The sequence below is a fragment of the Macaca fascicularis genome, chromosome 15 (assembly GCF_037993035.2).
Source record: "Macaca fascicularis isolate 582-1 chromosome 15, T2T-MFA8v1.1".
Classification (NCBI taxonomy): domain Eukaryota; kingdom Metazoa; phylum Chordata; class Mammalia; order Primates; family Cercopithecidae; genus Macaca; species Macaca fascicularis.
In genome coordinates, this window is record NC_088389.1 from 116,244,720 (window position 1) to 116,264,075 (window position 19,356).

The following is a 19,356-nucleotide window of genomic DNA, read 5'->3' on the forward strand; positions in this document are numbered from 1 at the left end:
CCACTTCTGTTCCCACCTCCTGGTTCCCAGGCTTGTGTATTCTTTCTACGGAACTATGCAAACATTTCTAATTTAGTGTATGTACTGCATGCTGCAAGATGGCAACCCAACCATGCAGAGGATTTCCTGAGTTAGAGCTTTGCATGGGCCTTTTGAAGGCCACTGTAGCACTCCATGAGGCCAGCTGCCTCTGGATGGTGCCAACTGTAACATGGTAGATGCCCTGGCACAGACCCACTCCCATACATATTTCCCAGGGAAGTAAGTCCCCCATTCTTGATGCTATGATGTGTGGGATGACACATCTGTGAATCAAGGGGCCAACCAGTGGCACTAAACATACACTAAATTGCCAAGTAAAAATAATGAATTATATAAGATGCTACAGGTAAAAAAAAAAAAAATAAGACACAGTTATTTTCTCAAAGGAACTTATAGTCTAAAGAGAATCAAATACAGCAAGTTCTTCCTTGTTCATTACATACTACGCTTGTTACAAGGGTATACTATTTTTTTTCAGATACTGATATAAGCCATTATCATAAAATCTTCACCATAATCACCAAAACCAGTCCCGATGCAACAAAAAAGGTATTTTTATAGACAAATATTCACTCGTTGGCAATATTTAATATTATTTGTAATATCTAACCTCACTCGGTAATATTTAATAACCTTAGCTACTGCTTTTATGAATCCCGTATTTTTATCTTATATATTTCCAATTAAAATTTCAAACTTTACAACAAAATAATACTGTCTATATTGCTTCATTTATAGTCTATTTTTATTTTTTCAATTTTTAATTTTTGTTAGTACATAGTAGGTACACATATATATATTTATGGGGTAAATGAGATATTTTGATACAGGCATACAATGTATAATAATCACATCAGGGTAAAAGGGGTATCCCTCACTTCAAGCATTTATCCTTTCTTCCAATTATACTCTTTTATTTTTTAAATGCACAATAAATTACTGTTGATTGTAGTTACCCTATTGTGATTTATAGCCTATTTTTAAATCATATACTTAAATCAAGTTCAAATGAAAAATCACTAAGTTAACAAATATTGCTAAGGTAATATTTATTCAAAGATTATTAAATAATCTGTTGTTATATTTTGAGATTCAGTATTAACAGAAAATTTCTAAACTATCTAATGGTCAGGTTTACCATTCTGGCTTCATCTGAATAAGTAATAGGCTCAAGAAATAAAGTAAACCAACAAGGACAATTTCAAAACAATGCAAAATTTCCAAAGCAGAATTTAAAAATACAATAACTTATAGCTCACAGTAATTATCTTCCTAAATGCCCAAAGTAATTTTTTTAAGACTGCCTCATATCTTGACAATAGCCTTATTTAGAAGAGGGGAAAATATGCAACTCACCTCTGTACACCGTAAGGCCTTTCTAAAATAGGCTCTTTGAATGGAGGCGGAACGTGACCAAAATAATCGGGATAAGCCACCTCTGAATATTCCGGGACAGATTTTGTATTTTTCACAATCTCAATATAGAGGTCTGGGTCATGGAGTGTTGGTCCATCAGGTACTTCAACCGATGCTTGTTCTACTGATGAATTTGACTCCGTATCTTCATCATCTTCAGTTTCAACTCCAGTGCAGCAAAGCTTCCCTAGCTGAACTGTTCTTCCCTCAAACAGAACATTTCCACAAGTAGCCATGTGTGGACACGCTTTAGCACATGTAAGGACAGTAAGAGGAAGACTGCAGTCCTTCTTCACTTCTGCAGTAAAACCTGGGGCTGTTTGAGAAGGAATATTCTGCAATGTAATTCGGTCCAAGGCCTTTACAATATCATTGTTTAAACCATGGACTGATGAAATAGTTCTATTTTGATCACCTGGCTGCTGTTGTAATGTTCTATCATTATCTTTAGTATCTTCTTTTGCTAGATCCATAAAGGTAGACTTCTTTTCACCTTCATCTTCTTTAGAAGATATGTTTTCCTTCATTACAACTTTTCTTAAATTGCCAGAATTCCCAGATGTTTCCTCTCCTGCCGTAGGAACAACAATAGGACCACGTACTTTTCCCTCAAATACAAAAGGCTTTGGTTCTTTGGAGATTAAATCATAGTCCTTTGAAAATAAAAAATATGTTTAATCTTTTAACTACAAATATTAAAACATATTAACAAAACTAATACATTCATGTTGTATATTGTTTCAGACATTTTTGAAAATTTTAAAGATAGATAAAACAGGGTTTGTTTTCATTTCACTAAAAAGACAAAATTTTTAACCATAACAAATTCATAACACCTACTTTACTTTTTCTATTATAAAAATAATGCCTACATGTCACAGAAATGTGGGAAATCTTAGAATTCTAAGTAGAAGAACATAAAGACTCCAAAATCCTATTAGGGACAACAACTAAATTGTTATTCATTAATTCAATAACATTACAGTGTCTGTTTTGTGCAATATTCATGAAGTGTCTATTTTGTGCCAAGCCTTGTTTCAAGCACTTAAGACACTTAAAAAACAACTCTTCCCTTTTGTAGCTTACATCTTTATAGGGGTAGAAGAGAGGACTGTCAATACAACAAGTAATAAATACAATATATATATTTATATAGAGAACGTTAGAAGGGTAAAGCACTACAGAAAAAAAAAAAAAAAAGGAGGAGGGAGGGCAAGGCCGGGCCCGGTGGCTCACACCTGTAAGCCTAGCACTTTGGGAGGCTGAGGCAGGCGGATCACCTGAGATCGGGAGTTCAAGACCAGCCTGGCCAACATGGTAAAATCCCGTCTCTACTAAAAACACAAAAATTAGCCGAGCATGGTGGTGGACACCTGTAATCCCAGCTACTCAGGAGGCTGAGGCATGAGAATCGCTTGAACCCAGGAGGTGGAGGTTGCAGTGAGCCGAGATCATGTCACTGCACTCTAGCCTGAGTGACAAAGTGAGATTCTGTCTTAAAAAAAAAAAAAAAAGGAGGGCAGGACAGGCAGGACGTAATGTGGATTGGGAGTACCAAGAGAGCAGAGGTAAGTGGCAACTCTAAATGTCATTGGTTAGGGAGTCTCACGAGCAGATGAAATAGAAGCAAAGACTTTAAGAAGGTGAGGGTACCACACAAGGGGCCATTCCAGGCAGAGAGGACTACAGCACATAGCTCCCAGAGTGGAAGAATGCCTGAGGTGTTCAAAGAACAGCAAGGATGGGGTGGCTGGGAAAGAATGGGCACGATGAATGCCACGATGAATGCCAAGTGCTGGAGAGCCTTACCGACTATAAGAATTTGGGTTTTTACTCTGAATGAGATTGGAAGCCATGACAGGGAAGAATGCCATGACATGAGATATTTTTGAAAGATAAGATCCTAGTGCAGGGTTTCTGAATGACAGCAGCCAACACTTTGGGCCAGATCATTATTTTTTGGATGATTTAAACAGATAAATAAGGTGTATATTTAAGTCATTTCCAAAATTTGGCTATTATACAAAACTGCAATAAAAATCTTTTTGCAAAGAGTTTTTGCTTTATTTATAATGATTTCCTAAGCACTGAAATAGAAGTGCAGAATCAGATATTATAATCAATTTTAATAATGCAAACTGACCAGAACACTAAACTCTCCAAAAACACTTGTATTAATGTATATTCCCGGTAACTATACATAAGAGTATCTCTTTCAACTGCTGTCTTCTTTGCCAACATTCGATACCATAGTTTTTAAAAAAACATTTTCTAACGTGGTAGATAAGAAATATTATCTTGCTGCTATTTTACTTTGCATTTCTTTGACTACTAGGAAGCAAACACTTTTCTATACATCTGTTAATCAGCTGCAATTCTTAGGTAACTTTTTTGTTCCTGGATACAGGGTTTTATTTTATGGTATAAATTTTCATGTTAAAAAATTTGTATACACATACATACACAAATCCTCCAGCTAACCCATTTTTTGAAAATTATTTTTCTGGATTTGCAATTGATCTTTTAATTTGGGTTAATTTCCTTATATACATCATGGAGTCAAAATGAATCTTTCATTGTGATTTATTCCTTGAATGTCCACTGTATACAAAGCAAGGATTCAAAGATGATTCACAGGACCCCCTGTACTATAGCTAAGCCAAGAAGACAGTGGAAGCACTAAGGAGGGAATAGGTAGTTCTGCATTAAAAGGGCTAAAGGGGTGGTAAGTTTGCATTAAAAAACACATTTTGTAGGAAACATGGTAGGCTAAGTATCCACCCCACAGAATCATTTACAATTGTTACATATATTAAAATATTTTAAGTATGTCATTAAGTGGATAAGAAAGCAAGGATAAAGGCAAAGTTTCGAATGAAGAAGGGATCCCTATGTGATAAGCTGAAGACTGAAGCTAGCTTTCACTTTGAAAACATGTGACAAACCAGGTGACCTTGGGTACGGATTTTCCCATCTCAAAGACGATGAAGGACAGGAGAAAAACCCTGAACTGGCATAAGGTAATTTTCCTCTCAAAAAGATTAAACTCTAGAACTACATCTTCAATATATAGGTCCTAGAAATACTCCCACCACAAAAGGGGGAAAAAAAACAAACAAACATAAAAAGAAAAGCCAACTGTCTTAAATTTTAAACCATAGCTCTAACACAGTGAAAAGTATCACTATTCACAAACTGGTATTAAAAGTCGGCCATCAAATCACACGGATTCGTAGCCTGAATTCACATCACCTTGGTGGTCCAAAAGCCCTTGAGGATTCAATCTATAATGGTGACTCTCAAAAGCAACAGCTTCTGGAGTTTCCACATACAAAATTATAAAGAAGGAAAGAATCCTAAACATACAATTCAGCAAGGTAGAAGGAAAAAGAACCAAAAGAAACATCAGATATTGAAAAAGACCTACAAGAATCTCAGACTAAGAAATGACCATATTTAGTATGTTCAAAGAAATAAAATATAGAAAACAAGAATTAAAGACTTATTAAATGCATTTTGTAAGCTTTTTTTTTTTTTTTTGGAGAGGGAGTCTCACTCTGTCTCCAGGCTGGAATGCAGTGGCGCAATCTCGGCTCACCGCAACCTCCTACTCCCTGGTTCAAGCAATTTTCTCTGCCTTAGCCTCCCGAGTAGCTAGGATTACAGGCATGCACCACCACACCCAGCTACTTTTTGTATTTTTAGTAGAGCTGGGGTTTCATCATATTGGCCATAGTCTCGATCTCCTGACCTCGTGATCTCAATTTCCTGACTTTCTAATCCACCCGCCTCGGCCTCCCAAAGTGCCAGGATTATAGGCCTGAGCCACCGTGCTCAGCCCCTAGTAGACATTTCTAATGACAGATGAGACAAAGCCAAAAAGAGAATTAGTAAACTGGCAGATAGTTCTAATGAAATAACCTGAAGGCAGCATAGAGAGGCAAAGAAAAGGAAAACAGAAAAAAGAGGTTAAAAGACATGGAGAGGAGTAAAAAGGTCTACATTCAATTCGAATTGCAAAAGAGAGAGGGCGAAAACAAAATGCAGTACCTGAAGTAGAGAATGCAGTTTTTCCAAATCTTACGAGAAAACAACTCACAGAATCCAAATACAATAAATCCCAAACAGGATTTTAAAAAAGAAAATCCGCACTTAGTCAACCTTACTAGGAAACTGTAGCGTTAAAGCAAAAACAGTATATGTTAAAAGCCACCAAAAATAGTTTCTTATAAAACAAAAACATACACTTACCATATATACCACCTATCAATTTCACTGATAAGGTATTTACCCAAGAGAAATGAAAGCATATCTCCCCAAAAAGATTTTTGTTTTTTTTTTTTGAGACAGAGTTTCGCTCTTGTTGCCCAGGCTGGAGTGCAGTGGCGCGATCTCAGCTCACTGCAACCTCCAGCTCCTGGGTTCAAGCGATTCTCCTGCCTCAGTCTCCCAAGTAGCTGGGATTACAGGTGCCTGCCACCATGCCCAGCTAATTTTTGGTTTTCCAGTAGAGACGGGGTTTCACCATGTTGGCGGCGAGAATGGTCTTGAACTCCTGACCTCAGGTTGATCCACCCGCTTCAGCCTCCCAAAGTGCTGGGATTACAGTCGTGAGCCACCACACCCAGCCACCCCAAAAAATTTTGTGCACAAAATGTTATCAACTTTACTCATATTAAAGTCCAATGAAGTCTAAAACTTCAGACATTCCAACACTCATCCACAAAGAAATTGTGGTATATTTCCACAATAAAATACTGCCAAGCAATCAAAGAAAGAACCACTGGCACGTGCAGCAACATGGATAAACCTCAAAAACACATGCTCAGCAAAAGAAGCCTGACCCGAAAAAGGAAACGCTGTATGATTCCATTTATAAGAAGTTCTAAAACAGTCAAGACTAGACACAGTGACAGACAGCAGGTCAGCAGTCACCTGCACAGGAGAGAAAGAGACTTCAAGGGGCCCAAGGAGACTTTCTGGAATGACAAGAAATAATTCTGTCTCAATGGGTGGTAGTCACATAGGTGGATAAATTTGTCAAAACTCACTGAACTTAAGTGAAACTTACTGTATGTAAATTATAACTCAATAAAGTTGATTTTTAAAAAGTAGCCAGAGGAAGAGATTAATTTTAAGAGTGTTTTAGGAATGTTTACAAAATAAAGAATGTTTACAAAATAAAGACACTTTCAGGGAGAGAGGGCAAGAGAGCATGTGCACAAGTGCATATCAAGTTCACGCCACTAAATGACAGGATCCCAACAGAAGGTCTGAGACACAAAAGGCAATGAAAATTTTTAAAGTGGTAAAAATGTGGGTAAGTCTACACTAAATGTTTTACATTTAGTAAAAAAAGCAAAGCAGTTACAACAAGCGGGTGGTTGTTTTATTTTTATTTTTATTTTTTTTTTGAGATGGAGTCTCGCTCTGTCGCCCAGGCTGGAGTGCAGTGGCTGGATCTCAGCTCACTGCAAGCTCCGCCTCCCGGGTTTACGCCATTCTCTTGCCTCAGCCTCCCAAGTAGCTGGGACTACAGGGGCCCACCACCGCACCCGGCTAATTTTTTGTATTTTTTAGTAGAGATGGGGTTTCACCATGTTAGCTAGGATGGTCTCGATCTCCTGACCTTGTGATCCGCCCGTCTCGGCCTCCCAAAGTGCTGGGATTACAGGCTTGAGCCACTGCGCCCGGCTCCAAGTGGGTTTTTTAAAAGCTAGAGTTAAGATACATAAAAAACCTATCTGACGTTACTGCTTTGCTTTTTATGTTTAGTAAAAAAAAGTATATGTATATAAATATATGCATATAAAAGTTGATTTGGGAAGTCACGGTAGTTAGAATACTCGAAGTTTCCATTTATCACTGTGGGAAAGAGGAAAGGTCCTGATTTACTTTAGACTTTGATAAAGATGTTGGAAAATCTAGAGTAACTAGAATTTTTGCTTATTTGTCAATAATCAAACTAATACTTTAAATGGATACAGTTTATGTAAATTATACCTCAAAAAAGTTGATTAAAATAAAAAATAAAAAGACTATATGTACAGTTTTCAAACTAGTAATAGGTAAAGGTGGAGTGAGAGAAAGATAATCCAAATGAAGGCAAGAAAAAGAGATAAACATAAAGAGACAAAACTATTAAAAATAAGATTTCATAAATATAAATCCAAATACAGAAGTAATTACATGTAAATTATCTAAATGCTTCAGTTAAATGACAAAACTCAGATTTGGTATTTTTAAAATCCAACTATACGCTGTTCAAAAAATACACATCGAAGGATACTGAAAAGTTAAAAGTTAATATAAGTACATTAATATTTTTTAAAGTGCTTTTTGTCTTAGAATCTTAGAGGTAAAGACAGTAACTTCATAATGATAAAAAGTCCAATTCAAAAAAGGAAGAAAACTCAATCTACATGTATATACAATAAATAATAACCCTCAACAAATATATACAAAAAACCGACAGACCTGCGAAGAGAAACATACTCATAATCACAGTGAGAAATTTTTCCATTGTGAGAAATTTTTTAAATACTTTTCACAGTGATTAACAGAACAAGAATAAAGATCCATAAGGATAAAAGACAACTTAACTTCTCAACACAATTAACAATCCTTCTCCTAATAGGCAAATAGACAACTGTGACTAACAAGTACAGAATAATTTTCAAACACATAAGAAATAGTAACAAAAGTTGATCATATCCAAGGCCATAAAACAAGCCTCAAAAATTTTAAAAGGTTATGATTAGAAATAATTTGTCCTCTTATTGTACAACTACATGCTAGAAATCAATCAAAAAGATGTAAAATTTTTTATCTTTTTTAGAAAGTCAATTTTAAAAATTATCTTTTTTAAAAAACCAATGAATCAAAAAAAACGCATAAGATTCAGAGTAAAGATAATAAAAACATTAAACATCAAAATTACTGCTTTTAAGATGCAGCAAAAACAGTAATTATAGGGAAATTCATAGCCTATCTATGCATGCATACATACACACCCATGTGCATGCACGCGTGCGTGCACACACACACACAAAAAGAATAAGGCTGAAAATTACTGGATGTCTACCTTAGATGATAATGCAAAAAAAGAAAATAAAAAAGAATGAAGGCAGCAAAAGTCAAGACACAGCACTTTAAACATACTATTTAGAGATATGAGGATTAACTCAAAAACATACAAAAAGTAATTTCAGGATTTAGCATGTGGGAAAGGATTACCTATGTAAAACTATTTGACGCTTTAAACTTTTTCCATGAATAACTTTGACGAAAATTGAAAACCAAATTTAACAAGAGGAAAACAAGAAAGAAAAACAAAATATAACAAAAGTCCACATAGTAAATGTCACCATACTACTACAGATGTATGAATAAAAGAACTGTGAAAGTGCAGAATTTTGATACTTTCAATATTCTGCCATCAAGAAACAAAAGAAAATAAATCTATAATTGTCACTATGAGTAAATAAACATAGCTTTGAAAGCATGGTAAGGATGTTGATAATTACTTTAATAATACCATACGTTGCCTTCCAATAGCATTCATTTTCCATCTGGCCACTGAATAGTGGCCTTAACACATCTGGAAACAAAGTGGGCAGCATTCAAGATTGAAACAAACACATAAAGTAATCTTAAGCATTAATGGTTGATGCTGAAAATAATATACAAATGAAAGTGGAAAAAGTCATAATTGAAATTAACTTCATTTATGTTTATTATGTTATGATCTACAAGAAATGGATACAAAGATAGGTGAAGAAATTTCTTTCAAACACGTCCTACCTGGAACTAACCAATCTTTTTTTTTTTTTTTTTTTTTTTTTGAGACGGAGTCTCACGCTGTTGCCCAGGCTGGAGTGCAGTGGCGCGATCTCGGCCCACTGCAAGCTCCGCCTCCCGGGTTCCCGCCATTCTCCTGCCTCAGCCTCCTGAGTAGCTGGGACTACAGGCGCCCGCCACCGCGCCCGGCTAATTTTTTGTATTTTTAGTAGAGACGGGGTTTCACTGTGGTCTCGATCTCCTGACCTTGTGATCCGCCCGCCTCGGCCTCCCAAAGTGCTGGGATTACAGGCTTGAGCCACCGCGCCCGGCCTAACCAATCTTTTTAATCCTTGAAAGCATGTCTTACATATCACTGCTAAAATTCAAATACACACCTCAAAAAACAGAGCCTGAAGTATCAAATAATGCATTCCTTTGAAACTTAAAAATGGCAAAGATAATCAAGTGGCAACACAATTACCTTAGAAATAATTTTTTGATTATGTCAATAAAAGACAATATGCTATTTCCCATTACATATGCTACAGAAATAGAGCTACTCTATATAAAACTTTACAGCAGAATAAACAATAAATTAATAAATGTGTACTACTTGAAATATCTGAAGTACCATCTTTTGCTTAAAGAAAATAAAAAGGAGTAACTTAGTGACAAGCTCTTTCACTCAGACCTGTCTTTACAATCTGACACTGGAGAAGCCAAACTAATGGACAAGTTGGCAGGCTGTTCATAAAGTGCCATGTAGGAAATCATCAAGGTTAGCCTATTCTGGGTGACAAACTATAATTAGAAAACAAGGACTCTAAACATAGAAAGCAAGAATAATTCATCGCAACCTAAAAGAAAGAAAACTCACTTGTAAGAGAATGAGAATCAAAGTCCTGGGCTTAATACCCAAAAATAGGTTACTTTTTTCTATTCCCAAATCAAAACTACTATGTGTAATCACATGAGAGTAGTGTCCCCTTAACTAAGGTTTGGATTTCCATGGTTTCAGTTACTGGAGGTTAATCACAGTCTGAAGTATTAAACGGAAAAGTACAGAAATAAACAATTCGTAAGTTTTAAAGAGTGCTCCATTCCGACTAGCATGATATAATCTCACACCATCATGCTCCATCCCACCCAGGACATGACTCATCCTTTGTCCAGTGTATCCACAATATCTATGCTACCAACCTGTTAGTTGCTCAGTAGCCATCTGTTATCAGATCAGAAAAAACATAGTATATAAAGGGTTTGGTTTCAGGCATCCACTGGGGGTCTTGGAACCTATCTCCCATGGATAAGGGGGGCCTACTGTATATATTTCTTACATGTACAGAAAAAGTAGAATATACAGAAGAAATAGGCGATTTCTTCATACAATAATTGATTTCCTCCTCAAACCTTTTCCACAGTATTCTTCTGCCTTGATTTAGTAGTATTTGTTACTGCTGGTATTTTCAAGTGGTGCTTAGCTAGGCACAAATGTGTCACGAGAGCTAACAGATAACTGCTGTAGGTTGAATGGAAGAGAATCAACCTACACTCTTTCCCAAATGCCTCTTCCTGTCTTCTTTTTTTATTTTCTTTTGACAAATACCTTCTCCTTCATTCCTGCCTTGCTTCTATTACCCCTGATTTCAAAGTACCTTCTCAGGTACCTCAAATCTAGGGGGAATAACAAGATACCAGAGCAGGGAGTGGCAGGCAGGGCTGCAGAAGGTGGATAGTTGTTGCATCTTTTACGGCATCTAAGGCTTCTAAGTTCCCAAGGTGAAACCTGAATGATTAGAACCATGAAATGTAAACTCTAGGTGATAAATATTTCTTCTTCTTTTTTTTTTTTTTTTTTAAGACAAAGTCTCGCTCTGTTGCCAGGCTGCTGGAATGCAGTGGTGCAATCTCAACTCACTGCAACCTCCACCTCCCAGGTTCAAGAGATTCTCCTGCCTCAGAATTCGAGTGGCTGCAACTACAGGTGCGTGTCATCACGCCCAGCTACTTTTCTTATTTTTAGTAGAAACGGGGTTTCGCCATATTGGTCAGGTTGGTCTCGAACTCCTGACCTCAAATGATCTACCCATCTTGGCCTCCCAAAGTGCTGGGCTTACAGGCATCAGCCACCACACCTGGCAAAGAGTATTTCTTTTTTATTTCTCATCTATAACCTCACAACTATAACCTCACAAGAAAGTATTTTTCTTTAAGCAACTAGAAATTAAGTGTACGAAATTTGGGGAGCAAAGGAAGGGCTAAACAAATCTTTAAGATTATCTAGTTCAAACTCTTTGACATTTTAAGATCCTGGGCGATTTCATAGATTTATCCAAGGAATCATCACAAAAGCCAGTTAAATGCCAACAATTCGATCAACTTGACTTGCCCTATAATCCAGGCTGAATAAAAAAACTATGTCCATTAAAGTGATGAAAAAAAAACTAAAGTGACAAAAAATGTAATAGTCCACCTTCCTTTTTTATCTTTTTCTTTTTGGAGACGGAGTCTTGCTCTTTCTCTAGGCTAGAGTGCAGTGGCACAATCTCGGCTCACTGCAACCTCCACCTCCCAGGTTTAAGCTATTCCCCTGCCTTAGCCTCCCGAGTAGCTGGGACTACAGGAACGTGCCACCACGCCCGGCTAATTTTGTTTGTATTTTAGTAGAGACGGGGTTTCATCCTGTTGGCCAGGACAGTCTCGATTTCCTGACCTCGTGATCCACCCACCTTGAACTCCCAAAGTGCTGGGATTACAGGCATGAGGCACTGCGCCCGGCCCATCTCCCCTCATTTTACAATTGCTTAACTGCAACTCAGGATGTTGACGTAATTATTCAATGTCACTCAGAAAAGCAATGCTAGTTTCACTTTTTAGAAATGGAAAGAGAATAAAAACAGTGATTATCGACCTAAGCGAGAAAAAATAACTTTTTATTAAAATCAGTTAAGATGCTGAATTTTCTATATTTATACCTGAAAATCATCAACAAGCTCAGGGAAAAGGTGTTCATACATTTTTAGATCTTCTATTGTTCGTCCCGGTTCTTGCTGGGGTTTTAGTTTGTTAATATCTGTTTCAATATCATCATTCTGAAATGATAAAAAGAGTATGTTACCAGGTAAAACAAAATTTTTAAAAATTACAGAATACATTTTAGATTTGAAATGTTCCAAGTTATTAATTACATGTAATTAAAGAATAATTACTGAATAAATGCTGCATTAATTTTATCTTAAATTCAAATTTCCTTATTGCTTTGGGGTTGTCGTGTTATTGTCGGGTACTTTTGTTTTGTTTTTGTTGTGGTTACTCTAATACAACAGAGTATTTGGGCTACTGAAAACAGAAAAACTTGTGCAAAGATCAAGACTCCAGTACAACCTCCCCGTTCTCCCTCACTGCCATCATTTTGTTCATATTAAAGGGCAGTAAAACTTAAGAAGATTAAATTGGAAAACATACATATATATGATGACGGTGATAATAAAACAGCTAACATTTATTAAGCACTGAAAATAAATGAAGCACTATGCTAAGCATTTTACATATATTATTTAATCTATTCTGCATAAGAACATTATGAAATTACCCCCATTTAACTGAAGAGGAAAATGAGCTATGGAGAAGTTAAGTCATTTGCTGAAAATTACACATCTTGCAAAGAAAGGAGTCAGGATAAAAACCAGTTAGAGTGATTCTGAAGCACCACACTGTCAGCCAGCATGACACACTGCCCCAATACAGATTAATGATGACCACACACTCTTAGAGTGCATGGGAAATAAAGTTCCTTTAGAAAAGCTCGGTGTCACTATTCACTCTGTTTTCAGCGAGGGGAAAAGTTAGGAGTGGAACAAGAGCCAGAAATGATTTCCATGTCTCTCTAGGAAGAAAAGCAGGTGATGTAAAGGAAAACTATGTCCTCAGAGAAACAAGATATGTACCCAGGATCATTGTGTTCTACACGCTCTTCAGAGAAGAGCTAATGAATTCCATGATAAGAGGGCAAATGTCAGCTTATCTACTACCCAAGCTATTTTCTAGGATCCTCAATGACTCTGGCCTCACACAAACTAATTATTATCTTTGTTATGGCTAAAGAGAGATAATAATACCATTTATTAATTTTCAATTGACACTATTTTTAATTTTGTATTTACTTACTACCAGTGTAAGCTACTTATTTTTCAGCCTAATTTACAAATTTATTTTACTATACTTCAATCCTCAAAAAACTTTATATACATGTATCTGACCATACTTAACACATATTAACTACTAGTTTAAAAGAAAAAACATACTATGTATTTCTTATTATTTCATATTCAGGAATTTAGTTATTATTTACATAGTGAAAAAGATTTTCCTCATTGCTATGCATAACATTGATTTTATTTAAATATTATCATATTAATCACTGTATCATTGTATAATTATTACATGAATATGTAATTTAATCTCTTTAAATTACACATTTATGAACCAATAATGTAATAATTTTCCTGTTTAACATCTAATAGAATACATAATGTTTCTAAAATAAAAAATAATTTACAAAGGTATTCTTTTCTCTAAACTTACTAGTTCATTTATTTGATATCGTTTTGTGAAAATATGGTCTTACACAGGTGGCTCTTTATTTGGGGCAAAAAAAAAACAGACTTTACCTGTAAAACAGGCATAATGAGGAAAGAAAACTATAACACTCCAAAAGCTCAACAGCAGGGAATTTTGTGTCTTGGTTTAAGAAGAAACAGTAGTGAAGAACTACTTACAGACTCATCAGAAAAAAAAACAAAACAACCTGCTACCACTCCTTAAAAGTTCTGCTAGTTAAGGAAGGAACAAAGAGTGCACTGGAACTTATATACAGTCAAGTTGTGGCTATCTGGAGATGAATCTTCTAGAAGCTACCAGTTTCTATAAAGGCTCCAAACTCTGAAAAATCCAGGGCAAAGAAAATGGAATCACAGTAAAAAAAGTTACTACCATAAGAGAACACAAATAAATAATATTCCTACTACAATGTAGCAGTTCACCTGAAGGATGAAGGAATAGGATTCAGATAAAAAGAGGAAAAATTGAGTAACGTCTAAATGTAAAGTCAATGAGAATAAGAGGCAGGGCAGCAGTAGGAAAGAAAAAGAAGATAATAAAGCTCAGCAGTCTCAAAAAGCCAACAATTCTTTAGTTCTTGAAGAAAAATTATCTTTTAGTACAGTATAGTGGTAAAGAGAGTGGACATTCCACTAGACTGCTTTCTGAATCCTGGCTCCACCTCTTACAAACTAGACTGAGAAGCTCTCTCTTACTCCGTTTTCTATGTGCTTATACAACCTGTACTTACCTCATAGGGTTGCTATGAGGATCTAATGGTTACTATGTATATGTAAAGAGTTTGGACTAGCACAGTTAAGTGTTCAATAATAAAATGTATTTTGTTCTTATTACTGTAACTTCTGGGTTAAGATAAAGTAGGGAAAATGTGAGCAATCACTGATAGCCCAGCGAATAATACAAGCTCACAACTACATTTTCCAAAGATGTCAATGGTATAAGACAAAGAAATCTGCAGAAACGTTCCAGATTAAAGGAGACTAAAGAGACCAGATAATTAAGTGCAGTACCTGATGCCAGGACACAGATGTAGTTTAGATTGGCTAACTTGACAGTTTCGCCAAAGCTTGCCTTGGTGATCACATTTGCTGGTTACAAAATTGGTTCTGTATCTATTAAGACAGAAATCTTCCAATATCTTAACTTCTATCTCCAAAGCGAATCAAATACTCAAGTGTACCCCAATTTTGATACAGTTTTGCAAGACAAAAATGGTCCAAACAAGCAAAAGTCAAATTAATCCCTCCTTCCCCACAAAAAAAAAAAAAAAAAAAAAAAAAAAAACAGCAATAAGCTAAACAGCTAGCAAAAGAGACCACTTTTCTACAGATGCTAGAGTGGTCCTCTCTCAATAAATAAAGCAAAATATAGACTTTCTAGGCTTCCAGAGGTACAATGAAACTCCGAAAACTTACCTGCCTCCTTTACTTAACATCTTATGTAATATGACAATAATTTTATATTTTCTCAATAACATTTTTTCACTTCCTTGTTCAATTAACTGAAACCTCAGAAGCATTATGCAAACACTAATTCTCACAAAAACAAATCCATTATAGACTACTTTCCTACTGTTTTTGTATCCCCAAAAGATTGCTGACAAAGGGTAATAATGCATTTTGAAATAACTTGTCACAATAGAGTTTCAGATCACTTTCCTTTAATTTTGTAGATTTCAAAATCTAAGGCAGAAAGGTTCGATAAAACCTTTCTGGTCAGAGAGAGTGAAAACAAGTTACTTTAAGGTCCTTTTCAGACCAGTGGATTTAAACCAATATCATCTACCCCTTTAACTGCATAGTCATCCACGGTAAAAAGATGTGGACAAAGTAAAACCTACAATTACATATATATTTATTTACCCAATTTTTGTTTTACAACTGTAGTATATCATTTATACAGCTAACTAATTACAGAAATTTATACTAACCTTAAAATTTTGATCTAGGTCATCTTCATTCTCAGTTTCGTTTTCAGCTTCTACATCAATATCATCGTTGTCATCACTTTCATCTACTACGTCATCCACTATGATACAAAATGTGCTATAAGTAGGTCAGAGGTAAGCATTCTACAACATGCATAGCCAACGGTAGAATGTGACTTATATAAAGTATTTCAATCACCAAAGAAAAAGAAAATGAGATTTATTTAAAATGTCTCTAAGGCTGTCCCAGCTATTGACAAACCAATGAGACAATATGAGAAAGTGCTTTAAAATTTGGAAAGCACAGTAAAGATGAATTTTGCTAATGTTCTCGGTTTTTAAAAATAATGTCTTACGTTGCAACAGCCTGAATGAAACATCTTGTTTTCTATTTATTATAAATTTCAATGACTCACTTCATCCCTTTATAATTGAACCCCTCTCTATTTGTTTCAATGATGGTCATGTGCCACATACTGTGCTATGTGCCGGGAATTTTTTCCAAAGATGTGTAAATCGGGGTTGTCTAATCTTCTCGTTCCCCTGGGCCACACTGGAAGAGGAAGAATTGTCCTGGGCTACACATAAAATACACTAATACCAACGATAGATGGTATGCTTAAAAAAAAAAAATGACACACAAAAAATCTCATATTGTTTTAAGAAAGTTTATGAATCTCTGTTGGGCCACATTCAAAGTCACTCTGGGTTGTATGTGGCCCATGGGCGCGTGTTGGAAAAGCTTGGTGTAAATATAGTTGCTTCCCTCAGGTAGCTCATGAGGTTAAAGAGCAGAAAGGAGTAAACATGTAATTATAGTACCAAAGATAAACACTAACGAAGCCATAAACTCCAAAATGCTATGGGAAAATGAGGCATGCAGTAACTAATTGTAATGCTTGGCGCCAAGGGGCTTGATGCTGACCGCTTCACAGAACAGGTGATATTTAAGCAGTATCTTGTAGAAAGTACAACAGATTTCCACGTGAATGTAATGGTGGGTGATTTTGGCTTTTAAGAAGAGGAAATAATACTACTAAAATAAGGAAGTGAAATGGTATCTTTAGAAAATAACAAAAAGTATAACTAGGATGAAGAGTATGCTTATGAAAGTAATGAAAGGAAAATAAAGAATTAAAAAATGAAGGATGTTACATAGTAGGCCAAGTGGTTTTGGCTTTCAATATTAAGAAGATAGGCACTGAGAATTTTCAAGACAAGAATGGCTTAATTCAATGTTAAGAGGTGAGAGAGAGCATATGGGTGGAGGGTGACCAACAAATAGGAAAAGAAAAAAAAACAACACTGTCCAGACCATTATAGCAGTAACAGGAATGAAACAAGAATATTTCAGGGAGTAGAATGTAAAAGGACATGGGACCATGGATGTGGGGGAGACAAGGGAAGAAGAGGGAGAGTACTTGGAGGATTCTCATGTAAAAAACAGCTTCTAAACAAAGTAGAATATATTTTTAAAAGCTATTTTTCCAAACTCTTTTTCACTTCCACTTCCAATGCGACTTACAGCAGTGATTAACTGGCCCCCTTAGTATTTGTTCACCTCCCATTCCTTTTAGTAATTGAGCCCCTGAGTTTTAGCTATGGAGACTCCAGCCTCCCTTGCAGCAGTCATAGCCATATATATGACCAATTTTTGGCCAATGGTATAGGAGGCAAAGTGATAAATACAAATTCTAGGTCACATGCTTTAAAAAGAAAATTGTCTTCTCCATTTTTTCCATTCGCATCTTCCACATGAGGAAACCACATAGGAGAAGGTTAAAAACACAATAAAAACAACCTGTTTTCTTTGATAACCCAGTAGAGGTCTACTGCCTAGGACCACCTGTCTATCTTCTGGACGGATATGTGGAGGGAGAAAAATTCTATGTTGTAGCAGGATAGCACAGGGGTTCTGGAAACAAAATACTTGAATTCAAATCCTAGCTCCCCAGCTTACTAGCTATCTGACCTTGAGCAAGTTATATCAATTATTTGTCTTCGTTTCTTTGTCTATAAAATGGAGATATCTACTCATAGTATCTTTGTGAGCATTACAGGAGTTAATATATGTAAAGTGCCAGGCAAAGAGTATGTGTTACACAAATGTTTATTACTGTTGCTGCTTGAGGGACTGTGCTACTGGGTCTCTTTGTAACAGCAGTTTAGTCAACCCTAACTAATACAGGTACAAATACAAAAAACAAACCACCTCAAATTCTTAGAAACAGATAGCAAAACATAAATATTCATATTTCACATGGTAACCTGGGTTGATTTATACTTATGCCCTAACAACAGTTGGTCATGGATAAACAAGGGAAGAACTGACATTTGGAAGAAGAGAAGGAAGAAAATAATTCCTAGGAAAAAAGAAAGGGATTGCATTAAGAAAATCCTACTGCAAATAGGAAAAATGACTGCTTGGAAAGAAAGGGAGAGGAGAAAATGGAGTTCAGCATCAGAGAGAAAATATGTTTTCAATTTTTAGTCAAGCCTTTCAAATATTTTCCTTTGTATGATGTTTTCCTTTGGGTTTATACTCCAGATGTGAAATGCCATATAGCTTAGAATATCTGAGACCTTCTCTGCTATTTCAAAGATCCATTCATTATACCAGTACCAATAATTAACAATATTAATTATTGTAACTAATCAAATTAAAACCAAGGAATATAAATCAAAATTCTTACTGGTTTTCAAAATGTCCTTGGCTTATTTATAGTAAAAACAGAAATATAGAAAACAAATGTCTATCAGTAGGAAACCAGTTAAATTATACTATGACTATATGATGTAGTCATTAGAACAGTCTGCACATTCTATAAGGATTGGGAAAGTACATTACGGGAAGTTTATTTTGTTGTTGCTATTGTGCCTATAAATGTGATCTACTTTCCCTTTATGTTTTCTAAGTGGTTTTTGTTGATGCATATATACACACACAGAGGAAGGCTATTGAATTTTATTCATTTTTCTTGTAAATAGTACTTTACTGTTCTTTTGTGTAAGCCATGTTTTTACGATTGATTTGCTTGGATTTTCTATATAGATAGTAATATCCTCCACAGACACTGATAAATTTATCTCACTCTTTTAATGGTTAAGACTTTCTTTTCCCTATTTTACTGACTTAGCTAGAGTTTTCAAAACTATGGTAAATAATAATGGTTGAGAGAGGCATCCTCTAACATTTCATTACTATTTATGATATTGGCTATTGATTTGAGTTAGATAATATTTGGATTGGTCAGGAAATATTCCTGGTTTCCTTAAGAAATTTTTCTAGACTGATACGATTTTTATGAAATCTTTTCAAGGTATTTACTGAGATGATCATTTTTGTCCCTTTGATCTACTGATAATACATTTTACTAATTAAAGTCTTACTATTACAATAAACTTACTTCCTTAAAAATCATCTTTACTTGGGCAAGGTGTCCCACACGTAAACAATACTGCTCAACTAAATTTGCTAATACTTTAGGATTTTAATATTTATTTTCATGAGTGACAGTGATCTTCTGTAGGTTGTTTCAGATTAATCTTAGCAGATTATGTTTTCAGCA

General features: G+C 35.5%; 1 protein-coding gene across 1 annotated transcript in view; it reads right to left on the minus strand.

Annotated features, from left to right (window-relative positions):
* AGTPBP1 (ATP/GTP binding carboxypeptidase 1) overlaps window positions 1-19,356 on the minus strand; it is a 198,792-nt gene that overhangs the window by 90,610 nt on the left and 88,826 nt on the right. Inside the window, 3 exon segments of the mRNA XM_045373027.2 lie at window positions 1,399-2,111; window positions 12,216-12,332; window positions 15,791-15,888. Coding sequence (XP_045228962.2) covers window positions 1,399-2,111; window positions 12,216-12,332; window positions 15,791-15,888 — 928 coding nt within the window.